Here is a 17,135-nt window from a genome sequence, read left to right on the forward strand (position 1 = left end):
AGTATAGTATGTCGTGGTTGTTTATATGATGTGGAGTTTTAATATGAGTATTTTAAAAGAATAACTACTTTGTGTACAAAATGAAAAGAGAATAAAATGCCTTTGTTTGAAATCCCAATAGGTCTTATTTCCATGCTCAACCTTGGTCATAAGAGGACCTTCCCTCTAGAAAAAGGCGGTGTAGTTTAGTACTTATTCCCTCAAAAGTCCCCCCCCCCCCCGATACACATAGAAAAACATGTATGTATACAACATACATGCAATTAAAAACAGGCCAAATGTACATGTTAGACAGACATTTGTGACGGTTATAAATAAAGGCTTTTAAGCCATAATGTCTCCTAAGGCTAGAGGAGTGTATAGTGCAACTCTTCACAGGGTTACGTATGTCGACAATGATGCTATTCACAGACTCATCCAAGCGACGCATTAATCTATGCATTAAGATCCCGAGAACGGCTTGAAAAGTATTGACTCTCGCAGCCACAAGCATTTCACTCGCACTGACTACACCATCTAGGCGTTTTGAGTTCATGCGTCCCAACATGAACGAATTTCCATCTTTTCTTATATAACGGGTATTCAAATATTGATGTAAGATATGGCATTTCTAAGAAACCGTGATGAACTGTGTCATTGTGCCGTAAGTATAACCAGTGGTGGAAAAAGTACTCAATTGTTTTACTTAAGTAAAACTACCAATACTGCAATTTATAACTACTTCGTTACAAGTAAAAGTGTGGCATTGAAAATGTACTTGAGTGAAAGTACAAAAGTATTGGCATCAAAATGTACTTAAAGTACTAAAAGTAAAAGTACTCATTGTGCAGAATGTGCCATTCAAAATGTGTACAAAATCTATTGAAAATAGCAGATCTGCAAGCTTTACAAATGTTGGCTCTGAGATGTAGTGGAGTAAAAGTAAAAGTATTGGACATTGGAAATACTGAAGTAAAGTACAAATACCTCAACATTTTACTTAAGTACAGTACTTAAGCAAAAGTACTTTCCACCACTGGCCGTAACAGTATACTTGCTTTCTGGAAGTATAATTTAGAATTCCTCTCTTCATGCTCAGGGGAAGTGCGTACTGTGTCCACACACGTCTGTGAAGGTGGAGTGGGTGTGGTGAATGACTGAGTCAGTAAGTAATACAGAAGTGGACTTTAAGCAGAGTGACTTTCTCAGCAGCAGAACACAAGGTTCCAACTGCCACAGGTAAATATGTGACTGAATTATAATACCGGTACCTTCCATGGATTGTTGATACTGCAGTATAGCTACATGTCTCATTATACCATTAGTGAGCTTGGTTTTGGTTAAACAGTAGGCCTATTAAACCCATTTTGGGCGGGAACCCCTTTTGGTGTTTTAACTTATGTTATGCTTTAGCTATTGAAAAATAGCAGATCTACAAGCTCGTAGCACGCCACCGAGTGGCGCGCTACGAGCTTGTAGGTCTGCTATTTTTTTTTTATTGAAGAACCACTGACATAGAAACATAGCTTTTTCAGAAAACTGTCAGGATGTAGAAGTCATATTTTGAATCTGGTCTCAGGTCAGAATGTATGGGTAATTACTTTGTTGCTGTATAGGAAGCTATACTGTTTACCTTTGATTTTTAACTATTATATACTATATATTGAGGTAAAAACTTTGGGTATTGATTAGACGTGTGAAATGGGACCATGGTCAATCGTCTGCATAATGAGTACTTTGTACTATTGGTACTTTTAAGTACATTTTTATTATAATACTTTTGTACTTTTACACAAGTACATTTTTTATTCCAGACTTTTACTTGTAACAGAGTACTTCTACATTGCATGCCGTATTGATACTTTTAATTAAAATGTAGTACTTTTCCCACCACGGATACTGACTCTACTATTTGTTTCTGTTTGCTCAGGCCCACGAAAACATGAAGAGACTGATTACTTATTGCGGGCTGGTGTTGACTTTTCTCTTGAGCCTCTCAGATCAGACTCCGGTAAGGATGTGAATTCACCACCACTATAGTGTTTGTTCTGACAGCTAATTTAGATTTTGTGTTAGTCAAAGACATTTTTAATGCACTTCATGTATTCTATACACGACATTACTTCTCGTCATATTTTAGTCATCTGAAATGTTTTACCTTTAGTCTATAATCATTGGATTTTAGTCGACAAAAGTAGATTTTGTTGACAATAATGCATTGGTGGGCCTTGATGCATATAGAAAATAGCCAATCTACAAGTTCTATCTATCTCTATCTTCTTGATTGAATACAATTGGTATCCCGAGAACCTTAAAATGTTTTCTGTTTTAGGAGAAACGGGGAGAACTCTAGCTGCTACTGAACAAACACTCTATATGGCAATCATTTTATTTGTGGGACTATATAGAGCTAAACTATTTAAGAAAAATATACTACATTAATAATGTCTAATAACGTGTTTTACCTTTGTATTCTACTACCAGACAGTATGCACATACGTCATTGTTGGCATTGATACAAATGTACACACAATTGGGTTTACAGGCTTAAGTTAAAGGTTGCAATTATCATAATTTTGATCTTTTGCTGTATTGTTAGACCCATCGGATTGTTAGACCTGGTGTTGCGGCTCAAGGTATAGAACCCGTTACTTACACCATCATCATTCATTCACAAATAGTTTGAAAGATCTTTATACTAGCTCTGGCATATTGTTGTGCTCACTCACTCTGTGTGTGTGTGTGTGTGTGTGTGTGTGTGTGTGTGTGTGTGCGTGTGTGTGTGTGTGTGTGTGTGTGTGTGTGTGTGTGTGTGTGTGTGTGTGTGTGTGTGTGTGTGTGTGTGTGTGTGTGTGTGTGTGTGTGTGTGTGTGTGCGCGTGTGCGCGTGTGCGTGTGCGTGTGCGTGTGCGTGTGCGTGTGCGTGTGCGTGTGCGTGTGCGTGTCTGTGTCTGTGTCTGTGTCTGTGTCTGTGTCTGTGTCTGTGTCACAGGAACAGACTGCTCACAGATCAAGACTCTCGAACCAAATGCGTCCAGTGGCGTTTATGTTGTTCAGCCCCCTGGAGTGAAGGCACCCTTCAAGGTATCAAACTATAGCATTTAATTCATAAACTTTTTCTCTCGTTGGTAATAATGGAATAGCTGGTTTTGTACTTGTAGCACCAACAAATACTCCACATTCTCCGCTTTCCACATATCGTCATCATGGGGTAACCCACAGTGCGTAATGGACTGCATTTAGTGGACAAAGATGGCTTTCCACCTCTTTTACCTGTGTAATTATAATAGTAGCCTAATGAAAGTATAGTTGGGTCGTTTACGTCAGTTCCGTGACCACGAAGAGCAAAGGTCCGTTTCTCAATGGATGTGTCATCTAGGAGGGTTATTATTAAACAAATTGAGCCCCCATGTACCTCGCAATAATGCGGGGGAAATTCATGAGCGCCCCAAATCCATATGGCCATAGGAGGCCTTAAGTATGTTTCACCAGTTTAAATTGAAACGGGCCTCCACCCCCAGGGGGCCCTCAACAAAATAATGATGTCATAGGTATATGGGGGCCTCATATTTGGTCTTGAAACAGGCCTCCAGATTCCTACGGCCACCCCTGAGAACACACAAACACACCAAGCTGGCCATAGGGGGCGCTAGCTCCCCTCAAAGAGCCAGAATGCAAAATGCTTGCCATTCAGCCTCACTTTGAGTTGCTCAGTGGACTGTCTCTCACACAGCGATATGGAGAAAAATATCACACCCGCGTGACGTGAGCGGCACTGTTATCACCATACATCACATTCCGTGCTCAGCTTGAGCACATTCCGCGCATGTGCGCGCGCACGCACACACACACACAGCCTCAAAATACAACACAGCTCAGTGTTAGGGAACGCTGTAGCAATAGCAGACGTGACTTACATTAAGCAAGAACAAAAAAGCATGGGAATGCATCACATAAAAAGCATTTATCATGAAACATGCATAGCTAAGAACGTAACAGTGGAATATCTATGGCTGGCAGGCAGGCAGGCAGACAGACAGACAGACAGACAGACAGACAGACAGACAGAGTCTTGGACCGTTTCCAAAGCAGGAGGACCAAAGCGATCCTCTCATGCTGATGTAGCAGTGAGGAACAAACTGTATTCCTTTGGAGGTGACTGTGATGTATGGACCATCAACATCATGGAACAGATGGACGTCCATGTCTTCAATACAGTGTCTTTATGCTGGAAGAAGTTACCTCCAGTGGAACCAGGAAGAGGAAACGGTCACCTTGAGGTTCCATCCAGGCGCACGGGCCACACAGCTGTGTTGGATGAAGATACAGTCTACATCTGGGGAGGCTATCCTTACTGCAATGTGCTTTATGCATTTGATGTTGACGCCCACAGATGGTTCCAACCCAGGGTTTCTGGGACTGTTCCAGAGGGGAGGAGCTACCACTCAGCCTGTGTGTTGCAGAAGGTCATGTTTATCCATGGAGGATACAACATGCTGACTGGAGGCACTAACATTTACAAGTGCACTAACATGTACAAGTTGGACACCAGCACAATGGTCTGGACTTTAATTAACACCAGAGGAACTCCACCTCCTCATTCATCAGCTCACTCTGCCACCATCATTGGTACCAAGATTTTTGTATTCAGGGGTGGATTTGTATTCAGGGGGTTCCATGTGGTCTACGAAACCATCAGCGTGTTTGACACAGAGACAAACGCCTGGCTGGACACACCTTCTGCACAACTTCTACCAGAAGGACGCTGTTGTCATTCAGCATTTACCTACAATGGAGAGCTGTACATATTTGGTGGCTGGAACGGTAAACAGAACTTCAATGATGTGTGGAAATTCAGTCCAGAGACCTTCTCCTGGAAGAAGGTTGAGCCCAAGGGGAAAGGACCATGTCCAATGCATGGTATGTGCTGTTGCATTGTGGGAGATCGTATCATCCTCTTTAGAGGATACAAAGGAGATCAAACTATCTCTGATGAGCTGTTCATCTTAGACTTGAGTCCTTGTCTTAAGACGTTATGCAAGCTAGAAGTTATTCAGTACGCTCTGGACCAATCAGAACTCCCACACAACATCAGGTGGGAACTGGCAGCCATGGCAACCAACGACAACAGACGACAACAACAATAACAACCGAGACCACATTCCAGACGAAGGAACAGCAGAAAGATCAAGAAATGATGGATCAACATCTCATCCCACCTGATGGTGAGCCACCTCTCAGCATCTCTTACTGAGATTCAAACCTCAGGAGACTCCTTCTCTCCAGGCAGGCTCTCTAACCATTAAGCTAGGCATCAAACAATGACAATTGTTCCGTCCAACACAATGCGGTGGAAACACAAACCTGTGTCTGTATGTTCCAAACTGAACACGGTGGAACTCTCTTTATTGTATATTTATTTCTATTTATATGATTATTTAAAGGACCAAGGAGTCCTGAAAGGACTTGGTCCTTTATTGTTATTGTTAGTTTTTTTTTTCCTTCTCCTTCTGCCAAAAAAATTATAATCGCGAAACTCTGCCTACAGAAAAAACAAAACTCTTAAGGGCGACTGTGGCTCAAGAGGGAGAGCAGGTCGTCCAATGATCCATGGGTCGGCGGTTCGAATCCCGGCTCCTCCTGTCTACATGTCGAAGTGTCCTTGGGAAAAGACACTGAACCCCAAATTGCTCCCGATGTGCTGGTTGGTACCTTGCATGGCTTCCGCCGCAATCGGTGTATGAATGTGTGTGTGTGTGTGTGAATGGGTGAATGTAATGCACAATCTATGTAAAGCGCTTTGGATAAAGGCGCTATATAAATGCACCATTTACCATTTTATCTGGTACACAGCAAGCTAAAAGGAATCAACACACCAGCACGCCAGAGACCAGAATACTTCAAACCCAAACAAATAGTTAAAAATAGAACTACAAAACGCACGTTAAACAGATAACAGCCAGCACCAGCAACTGTTTATTTAATCACATGTGAAAAATGTGGCTTACAATATGTCGGAGAAACGAGTAAAACAATAGCTGCAAGGCTGAGACAACACAGATACAATATTAACAATGCAAAAAAGACAACTACAAGGATTGTTCAACATTACATGGCACAGGACAAAGGCATCTAGGACAGGCATCTAGGACAAAGACGTTTTAATGAAAAACAGTGGATCAAGAACCTCAACACGGATTTTCCTGGAGGTTTAAACATGCCAAAATATTAGACAAGTTGTTTTGATTTTGTACCAAAACTCCACAGCCATATACATGCTAAACACAGCCAACAATCAATAGAAATCAGACTTTGAATATAGGGGACAAATTAGCACATTCCACACCAAGCCAACCTGGGACACGAAGCAAGAGTGTAGGCTACAGTGCACTGAAGTCCCCTCAGTCAACCCCCGCCCTCTCTCTCTCTCTCGCTCACTCACTGCCTTGCTCTCTCCCACAATGTTAATGTTAGTAAAGTTACACCTATCTTATGTAAATAACATGGTAAAATGTGCAGCATTGGGAGGTAAAGGGGAGACACTTTCATTGTGAAGGGACGACAGGACATTCTGAATCCATTCCAAGCATTAGTTTTGCACAAAAAACACTCCTTGGGCTAAAAACAGCCATAGCCGTCATCACAAATGTGATGAGGTCAGCACACTTGAAAACATATTTTGAGCAAGTGGCTATAGGCTGTTTTTACTGTGGAAGGCACATTACGTCACGCTGCCACTCAAGTGATTACTGGCCAATCACAGCGCATCTTTTCCGGGACTTACAGACCCGAACATGTGACGCACACTCATGCTTCCGCGGGGCTAGCATGGTTTTGTCCTCGGCTTCGGGTTCTTGGAAACGCCCCCCAGCCACTGCGTTAGTTTTACTGAGGTTAGGTTTAGGTATAGTTTACTGAGGTTAGGTTTAGGTATAGTTTTACTGAGGTTAAGGTTAGGGTTAGGGTTAGGTTTAGGTATAGTTTACTGAGGTTAAGGTTAGGGTTAGGTTTAGTTTTACTGAGGTTAAGGTTAGGGTTAGGTTTAGGTATAGTTTTACTGAGGTTAAGGTTAGGTTTAGGTATAGTTTTACTGAGGTTAAGGTTAGGGTTAGGGTTAGGTTTAGGTATAGTTTTACTGAGGTTAAGGTTAGGTTTAGGTATAGTTTTACTGAGGTTAGGGTTAGGTTTAGGTATAGTTTTACTGAGGTTAGGGTTAGGTTTAGCTATAGTTTACTGAGGTTATAGGTTTAGGTATAGTTTTACTGAGGTTAAAGTTAGGGTTAGGGTTAGGTTTAGGTATAGTTTTACTGAGGTTAAGGTTAGGGTTAGGTTTAGGTGTAGGCTGTCAATCACAGTCACAGCGCACACTCTACGTCACTCTGTACTCAACCCGAGGATAAAACCATGGTAGCGTGACGCACGCTCATGCTTCCGCAAGGAATCTCTGTTAAGTTTCGCACTCCCTTGAGCACATATACGCTCCAGAGCCAGAAAGGGCGTTTATATGTCTTGATAATTGGCAGAACCAGCAGCAACTGATCGGCTGACCTCAGGGTTATAAACAAGTTTTTTAAAGGGTTGGGGTACTGGTCTCCTGCGTCTATAGACGATACTGTACTCAGTACTGTATCTATAGACTTCTGTACTTAATCTATCGACCCACTGACTGCACTGTGTCTGAGACTGTAGCTAAAAGTGTGAAGTGAGGGGTGAATTGAGGACGCCATGATTGGTCTTGAGGAGTCAGGACTTGAGGATAAAAGGACAGAAAAGTGAAGACGTAAATTGTGAACGTCCACAATGAGATGATGTATGACGATAAGAGCGCGCCTCACCACTTCACACGGGTGTGATTTTTTTTTTATATGACCTTTTGAATCCTTTTGGGGGGACATTAAATGTATGCCTATATGTTTTGACATGTGCTTGCATGCACGTGCGCCTGTGTTCGTATGTGCCCACGCATACTATGTGTGTGTGCGTGCATGTGTGCATATACTGTATATGCTTTCATATAGCTTTCATATAGCGTATGCATAGCATATGAGTGCAGTTCATTGGCTGCTATCGTGTTGTAAATGCATGTGTCCAGCTGAGTAATGTCCGACCACACGGACACGCGCGCACGCACGCACGCACGCACGCACACACACACATTCACACATACACACGCACACGCACGCACACACGCACACACGCGCGCACACACACACACACACACACACACACACACACACACACACACACACACACACACACACACACACACACACACACACACACACACACACACACACACACACACACACACACACACACACACACACACACACACACACACACAGAGAGAGCACTAAAAGCAGCATTAGCTAATGGACTGCTGGCGTCACTGGTCTACTCCTGTAATATTACTAAAGAGAGAGAGAGAACGGTTAAGTGAGGGAAGGAGAAAGAAAGAGGGCGAGTAAGTAGAGAGAGGGAAGCCGGAAGAATGATCACGAAAACGATGGAAAGGCCGAGGAGCAGTGGTGGAAAAAGAAAAGTAGCACATCTATAAGCTCACATCGTCGCTCACATTGTCGCATTGCATTACATGTTGCTCTTGTGCTATTTTTTGCAAATTATTTTAAAAATGTTTGAATGTGGTGTTCAATGTAAACTTTAACTCCCTTGCATACAGATATACGTGAGATGTTTATAAAATGGTAAAACTCCCAGTGCATACTTATGTAGCAGAGTGGCTCAGAGCCTCGAGCCTGTTGGCCTCAAAAGTCTAATATCTCCCCCAGTCCATAGGGATGCTCCTTTGGTTCTAGTGGTTAAGATGTTGGACTTTTACGCGGGTTAGACGGGTTCATGTGTTTGGTCCGACGGAGCATTGGTCCGAACGACAACCTACCTCAAACCCTTACCCTAACCCTATCCTCCCCCGGGGCAGCACACCTAAACCTAACCCCAACCCTCCCCCGACCCCCAGCGCACCTCGGACCAATGCTCCTTCGAACCAATGCTCTGTCGGATCATAGTATGCCTCCCGCGGGAGACCTGAGTTCAGATCATGGGTGTTACACATACATACATACATACATACATACATACATACCAACCTCAATCCTAGCCTTCTTCCCCAGCCACCTCAGCCTCTCTCTAGCGCAGGGACAGGGACGGACCTGGACGGGGCCCACACATTACCCTCTCCTCTAGGTCTTCCCTCCTCCAACTCTTCTTCTCCCACCATCCAGGCCATCGGCTCCTCTACCATTACAACACTACTCCCATTCATAACCACATTTTCACATACACTCCAACCACTACACCACAAATTTAAACAGAATTTCACCACCACACAACAATCCTACCCCCCATTACAAACACATTCAGTAATTTCAGCACTTAGAAGGAATAAGAACCTGGGTGACCTCCTTGTGCATTCCAAATTTTCCACTTTACCTCCCAAGCCCCCACAGCCTCATACACTCCATTTCAAACCCCGCAAATTCATCAACAACCCCCATAGTCACACTTCCTCCCCCATCACGGATCCCCTGTCTCTGACCACACCCAATATAGTCTACATCATCACCTGCACACAATGTCACAAACACTACATAGGAGAAACCGGACACACACTAGAAACACGCCTCAAACAACACTTATATCACATCCAACGAGCAGACATACACACAACTCTGTACACACACTTTCAATCCCATCCCTATCGCTAACCTCATCATTTCAGGTCTGGAATGTGGAGTCCGTTGGACCGGTGGACAGCGGAAACTCATGGAACACAGATGGATAAAAAAATTACAAACTGTAACACCCACTGGTCTTAATGAAAGAAGTTGATTTTTATCCCCTTCCTGTTCATTTTTATGTAAAATAAATAAATGGTATCCAGGCCTTGCTGTGAACTTTTACTCCTGTTTGGTTTTAGGTTGTTTTATTAATGTCCTTTTTTATATCCATTTTACCATTGGGTTTTAGAGTATGGTTTAGGTATGCGGTCTAGCTTAAACTTGGACTCAGGGGGGTGGACGCCTCTGCCTTGCATAGTCCCCAGTGAATAGGCAGTTGGCCCTTCACTGGTAACCCTATTTTGGACTCATTTTAAATATATGAAGGTATTGCGGGCAGGGATTTTTACCAAAAAGCCCCCCCTTTTAAAATACATACACACATACATACCTACATACATACATTTCAGAAGTTTTAGCAGTTTTTAAGGACCCACTTTTAGGCCAGTGCACCAGAGCAAACTCTTGCCTTTTTTTAAACCCTACCCATTTTAACCAAATACATGCATACATACATACACACACACACACACACTGTGATGTTCATGGTAACAGACGGTTGACTCGTGTCAGAAAGAGGGTGCGGTTTCTCCTTTATTTGACGATAGGTTCTCAGATGGATAAGATGGTTTCCTCCCCATACATACAGGTGTACTGTGAGATAAACTGGTTTCCTCCCCATACATACAGGTGTACTGTGAGATAAAATGGTGTCCTCCCCATACATACAGGTGTACTGTGAGATAAAATGGTTTCCTCCCCATACATACAGGTGTACTGTGAGATAAGATGGTTTCCTCCCCATACATACAGGTGTACTGTGAGATAAACTGGTTTCCTCCCCATACATACAGGTGTACTGTGAGATAAACTGGTTTCCTCCCCATACATACAGGTGTACTGTGAGATGCTGACCGACGGGGGCTGGACGGTGTTCCAGAGGCGTGGCACCGGGGCAAAGGTTTCCTTCAACCAGAAATGGAAAGCTTATAAACATGGCTTCGGAAACCTGAGAAGTACGTATTGTTGTAACAAACTGCTCTTTTGTTCTTTTGTTCTCCTTTTGCTTTTTCCCTGAGCTGAAAACATGCACATGTACGCACTATATTTCTGTACTCTATTTTTGCTCTTTCTTGCACTTTTTATTCTATCCCTTTGTTGAGGGACTGTTTCTGCCTTTGTTTTCTGTGCTTGCTGTGTTTTGTTGTTTTTGAATGTTACGCTATCTATGCTTCTGCATTGTCTGAAGGAAGCCAAACGAAAATAAGTTTTACTCGTATGTACCTGACCTGTACGCAAGATGTAACAAGAAAGTACAACCTTGAACCACTGGTTTTTCCTGTGCCATCTTTCCCAGAGGACCACTGGCTGGGCCTGAGAAAGGTCTTCTCCCTGACCAAGAACAAGAGCAGACACTGGGTCATGAGAGTGGACCTGTGGGACCACGAGGGCGGCGGGGCCTTCGCAGAGTACAGCGACTTCAGACTGGGCAAGGAGAAGGAGGCCTTCAAGTTGCACGTTGGACCATACAGCGGAAATGCAGGTACAGTATAGCAAAATGGCTTCCCTCACATCACGTTCCAGACAGTGGCCTTGTGGTTAGAGTGTCTGCCCTGAACCAGTGTTGTTTTCGTCGACTAAAACTAAGAAGAAAAATGTTCGTCTACTACCTATTTTCACTGACAAAAACAAATGGAAACTAAATGAAAACTAAGCTACGATGACTAAAACTAAGACTAAATATACTGACAATTTTGTTGACAAATAAAAACTAGACTAAAATGTTAGGAAGGGACTAGACTAGTGGACAAGAGATCCAGTATAAGTCATTTTACACTTGGTTGCATGCTGAAAATAGCTGATCGGCTATTTTCAGCAAGTGTAAAAACACTCATTATGACGGCATCAAGACCCGCCAAAATACATTTTAGTTGACTAAATCAACTGCAGATTTAGTCGACTAAAATCTTGACATTTAGTCGACTAAAACTAGACTAACACTAAGACATTCCAGGTGACTAAAATGTGACTAAAACTAAATGAAGTTTCAGTCCAAAGACTATGACTAAACTAAAATAGAAATTTGCTGCCAAAAACAACACTGCCCTGAACCTGGGAGGTCGGGGGTTCGATCCCGGGTCATACTGTACCAAAGACTTGTAAAAATGGGATCCAGTGCCTCCCTGCTTGACACTCAGCATCAATGGGTTGGATTGGGGGGTCAAATCAACTAATCAAATGATTCCCGAGTGCGGCACGGCTGCTGCTCACCGTCACCACTCCAAGAGATGGGGTCAAATGCGGAGAACAAATTTCACTGCGGTAACGTGTGTGACAAATCGTACGACTTTGACTTCCTACCGTTTGTGTAAACGCCGTTGAGCGCGTGTTTACAATGTTTGTGTAGAGGAGATCTTGATAAAACAAGAAGGTGGCCGCACACGCCAATAGCCAGAGTGCCAATATTTTATTAGGACAGCAGGTAAGACAAAAATGAATCCAACGTTTTTGTAAACACAAACATTGAAGACCAAAGTGAAGACAGAAAAGAGAAAACGCAAATTGCGATAGGCCAGAATGAAATGTTTTGATGGTTTGATTGTCTGAGCACAGAATGTGATGTATATGTATGATGATAAGAGCTAGCACCCCTCACTTCAAACAGGTGTGATTTTTGCCACAATGGAAGAGCACAAAGACAACCTCCAACCACTGCAGATGGGCTTTATATTGCATGATGAACGTACCATATACAGATTGGTTCATATGAAAATGTATTCATTAAAATAAGGCTTGGATTGAAGCTTTACAGACCTCCTAATCCCCAAACCTTATCCTGTATACTGTACACAAATTATTGTGTTTTATCTTCTATTATAATTTTTTGTTACCAACTTTTTTTTTTTAACTTTTTTTTTTTAAAGAAACCCCTCAACAGACCCCCAGGTTCGCACAGACATTACAAGGAAATGAAAAAGAACATGACATATTTTATATTTTGTATTTTGATTCTCTCTGTTCCTTCACGTCAAAGGCGACGCCATCCGGGGCGCCTACGCCGGAATCGACCAGAACGGCTTCGGGTTCAGCACGGTCGACCGCGACAACGACGGCTGCGACCCGTGCATCTTCGGCGACATCGCCCAGAACGACTGCAGCGCGTCGGAGGGCGGCGGCTGGTGGTTCAGCCGCTGCGGTTCCGCCGCGCTCAACGGCGACTGGCACCCGGCCGGCGACCACATAGGCTGGGCGTCGGGCCTCCACTGGCTGACCTGGAAGCAGCCAGCTCCGTACTCTGCCCGCGCCACGCGCATGATGGTCAAGTCTGTCTGAGTATAGAGTATAGACGGACGCAGCAGTGGTGGCGGGGTGAAAGCAGCCCTCAACGGCTTCTGACAGAAATATAGGGTGCGAGGCTTCCCTCAGTTTGAGTGGCACCGAACCGATGGGGAGGCTTCCCTCCCCATCCCCTCCTCATATTTCTGTCAGAAACTTCTGAGGGCTGATTTGACCCTTGTGCCTGCAGGCAGTAGAAACACGCAAGGGAGAAGGTTCAAGTGTCGACCACACAGTGGCGGAAAGTAACCAAGTACATTTACTTAAGTACTGCACTTAAGTACAATTTTGAGGTATTTGTACTTTAGTTGAGTATGTCCTATATCCAGTACTGTTACTCCACTACATTTATTTGAAAACTTTAGTTACTATAGTTACTTTGTAGATTTGTATTATTATTACAAAACATATACATTAACCACTTTTTGGAATTCCGGACTTTTACTGCAACCATGTACAACTTTGTCAGATTTCAAATGGAAGGCATTGTATTGCGTTTTGGATGCATTAAAGGTATATTCAGTGATTTCACTTATTTTTTGTTTTGTTGTGATAATCCTCCCTACTATAGTGTGCTGACCATATAAGGAGTTCCTCCCTGTCCCAAATTAACCCCTGTGGTAAAAAAACCCTTTTTGTTTTTGGCTAGGTGGCCTAGCCTTCATCCAATCAGGATAGAGAGGGGCTTAAAGCGTCTGACCAACCCCTCTCTAACTTCATGTAACTCAGAAAGCGTCTGACCAACCAACCCCTCTCTAACTTCATGTAACTCAGAAAGCGTCTGACCAACCCCTCTCTAACTTCATGTAACTCAGAAAGCGTCTGACCAACCCCTCTCTAACTTCATGTAACTCAGAAAGCGTCTGACCAACCAACCCCTCTCTAACTTCATGTAACTCAGAAAGCGTCTGACTAACCCCTCTCTAACTTCATGTGTAACTCAGAAAGCGTCTGACCAACCCCTCTCTAACTTCATGTAACTCAGAAAGCGTCTGACCAACCCCTCTCTAACTTCATGTAACTCAGAAAGCGTCTGACTAACCCCTCTCTAACTTCATGTGTAACTCAGAAAGCGTCTGACCAACCCCTCTCTAACTTCATGTAACTCAGAAAGCGTCTGACCAACCCCTCTCTAACTTCATGTGTAACTCAGAAAGCGTCTGACCAACCCCTCTCTAACTTCATGTGTAACTCAGAAAGCGTCTGACCAACCAACCCCTCTCTAACTTCATGTAACTCAGAAAGCGTCTGACCAACCCCTCTCTAACTTCATGTAACTCAGAAAGCGTCTGACCAACCCCTCTCTAACTTCATGTAACTCAGAAAGCGTCTGACCAACCCCTCTCTAACTTGCCGTGTGTGTCTCATTTGACACTCGGGTTGTGTCCCGTCCAATGGCAACTGCACAGGGACCGAGCAACGGTTTCTGATAAGCAAATAGCCAGTGATATCTGTATGCACACACACACACACACACACACACACACACACACACACACACACACACACACACACACACACACACACACACACACACACACACACACACACACACACACACACACACACGCACCAGTGTAAGAGAGATAGTGTGTAAGAGAGATAAGTATATGCACAGACTGTGACAGAGACGGACAGGAAACACAATCTAAAAAAGAAAAGTGCATTGAACTATACAGCAGCACAAACTGTATACACGCCAGGAGGAGCTATACTTACACCTCGCTGAAGCCTTTAAAACCGGATGCACTGCTGCTTTAGACGTTGCCCGCAACAAGAAACAAGTTCTAACAGCAATGAATCATGTAAGAACACACAGTTATGTCATTGTCTCCACCAGGCCGAAGGCATGTGGGGAGAGTATGTTTTGCACTCCGTCCGTCCGTGTGTCCGTCCGTGTGTCCGTCCGTCCGTCCGTCCGTGTGTCCGTGAGCAGCTAATCTCGGCCACCGTTAACCCGGTCGATGCCAAATTTTGCACACACACTCCCTGGATGCCAACGATGAACCTCTGCCCCAAACTTTCCAGAACGGCCTGTTATAGCGCCACCAGGAGGCCGCTTTGTGCAAAACAAGTTTTTGCACACTACACCTACAGATTTTGTCCAAACATCACGCAAATTGGTACACAGTCTCTCTAGAGCCATTCAACGAAACAGGTCTTTCAGATTTCTCAGACTCCATCCTGATTGGTTAAGATTGGCTTCCAAAGTTCACAGGAGTGCTCAGTTTCAAACAAAATGCTGCAAATCATGAACACATCGCGTGATTTCCGTGAAATTGTGCACCCACATTCCCACTAGGCCGAGGACGAAATGCCACATGAACAATTTCAACTCAGCCTCAAGGTGGCGCTATAACTGGCCGAAAAGTGTTTTTACCTCTAACTGCACGGATATGTGGATAACTTTGTATGCCAACTCCCTAGAGGCCAAGGAAAAACCTTTGCTTGGAATTTTTCACATCTGCTCTTTATAGCGCCACCAGGAGGCCGACATATGTAAAACACATTTTCTATTATTACTCCTTCAGATTTTATCCAAATTTCACGCAAATCGGTATACACTATCTCCATAGTCATGTGATCAACACGGAGCGGCACCATTTCCCATCTTCCATCCTGATTGGCTAAGATTGGCTTCCAAAGCTCACACGATTCGTCCATTTCGAAAAAAGCCCACAAATCACAAACAGTGTGCAATTTCCCTTAAATTATACACGCACATTTTCACTAGGCCGAGGACGACATGCCACAATTTATTCCTCAAAATCAGCCTCACGGTGGCGCTATAACAGGCCAATTCCTGTTTTTAGCTATAACTGCATCGATCTGTATACAACTTATGTATGTACACATGGAAAAACATTGTACCTGCATCCCTCCAACACGAACCTCCGGCCCAAATCTTCCTCAACAGCCTGTTATAGCGCCACCATGAGGCCACAACCTGACCTGCCCTGGTGGAGACCTGTGCCGATTGGCACTTTGTCTAGTTTTAAGTTTGTTTTTTACTAGACCTGTACGTGCCCGGCTTCGGCCACCGGCCTACTTGAGAACGATGCAACTTGGGAACCTAGTAATACCCAATTTGTCGTAGCACCCGTTTTAACTGTCTGTCCGTGTCCATTTTGTGCCCATACTGTATATGGAGATCTCTGTATCTGTCTGTCTGTCTGCCTGTGCCTGAAGAGTGCAAACTGACTGTGTACTGGTTAAGTAATCAATTTGCAGGTGTGGGGTTGCCAAGGAATGGCAATGCGTCGGAATGCCGCTCTGTTCCCCTGGCACACACACACGGATAGGCCGAGCGGCCTTGTGACTTTGTAGTGACGCAATAGCGTTTCGGAATAGCGGTGTGTTTAACTGTCTTTACAAAAGTGGAGAAACCCCGCCATTCCGTTCAATGGAAGTCAATGGTCGGAATGGCGATGCGTCAGAATGCCGCTCTGTTCCCGGAATGGCCGATGGAGCTTTGCACGGTATGGACTGGTATGTGTAGCTCTATATACTCCCAGTCCCATGCGTGCAGCAACTTGTACACTGTAAATCCCTGGAACATGTGACGCGTTTAAACCTAAACACCATGTGTGTAATAATAAAATGCCAAGCGTTTATTAATGGTCATAAAATACAGTAGAACACAAGTTCACTCAAACACCTCACGAGAACACCTAGTGTTCAAATTCTAAACACCTATATGACTGACTTTGATTGTAAAAACTAAACATGTTTATGTGTTTAAAAAGTGTTACAGGGATTAAACATGTTCTTCTGTTTATAATCTAAACACTGTGACACGTTTAAAAAGTGTTACAAATATGTGTTTAAAACTGTTTATAACCTAAACGCTTGGGTTTAGTGTGTAGTAGGTCACGTGGAATTAGTGTCTTATATATTCACCGTTAAAGCTCTATTCTTCCTTAATTGTTTTGCTGTTGTTAACCCTCCATCGGCTTCACGGTCTATAACAATCTGATGGAGTACAATTAATTAATTAAGACACCATGGCTACATCATGTACTCC

At 43.6% G+C, this 17,135-nt stretch overlaps 1 protein-coding gene across 1 annotated transcript; it reads left to right on the forward strand.

The window, feature by feature from the left end:
- The first annotated feature begins 1,154 nt into the window (after positions 1 to 1,154).
- On the forward strand, positions 1,155 to 13,542 carry LOC310853517 (angiopoietin-related protein 5-like). Its single transcript, XM_083757893.1, has 7 exons — positions 1,155 to 1,218; positions 1,910 to 1,990; positions 2,579 to 2,615; positions 2,971 to 3,062; positions 10,671 to 10,791; positions 11,133 to 11,318; positions 12,810 to 13,542. The coding sequence occupies exons 2-7, from the start codon at positions 1,922 to 1,924 to the stop codon at positions 13,106 to 13,108; spliced, it is 804 nt and encodes a 267-aa protein (XP_083614019.1). The 5' UTR covers positions 1,155 to 1,218; positions 1,910 to 1,921; the 3' UTR covers positions 13,109 to 13,542.
- Positions 13,543 to 17,135: the final 3,593 nt, after the last annotated feature.

This window comes from Protomyctophum parallelum, assembly GCF_964188405.1.
Source record: "Protomyctophum parallelum genome assembly, chromosome: 22".
Taxonomy (NCBI): Eukaryota; Metazoa; Chordata; class Actinopteri; order Myctophiformes; family Myctophidae; genus Protomyctophum; species Protomyctophum parallelum.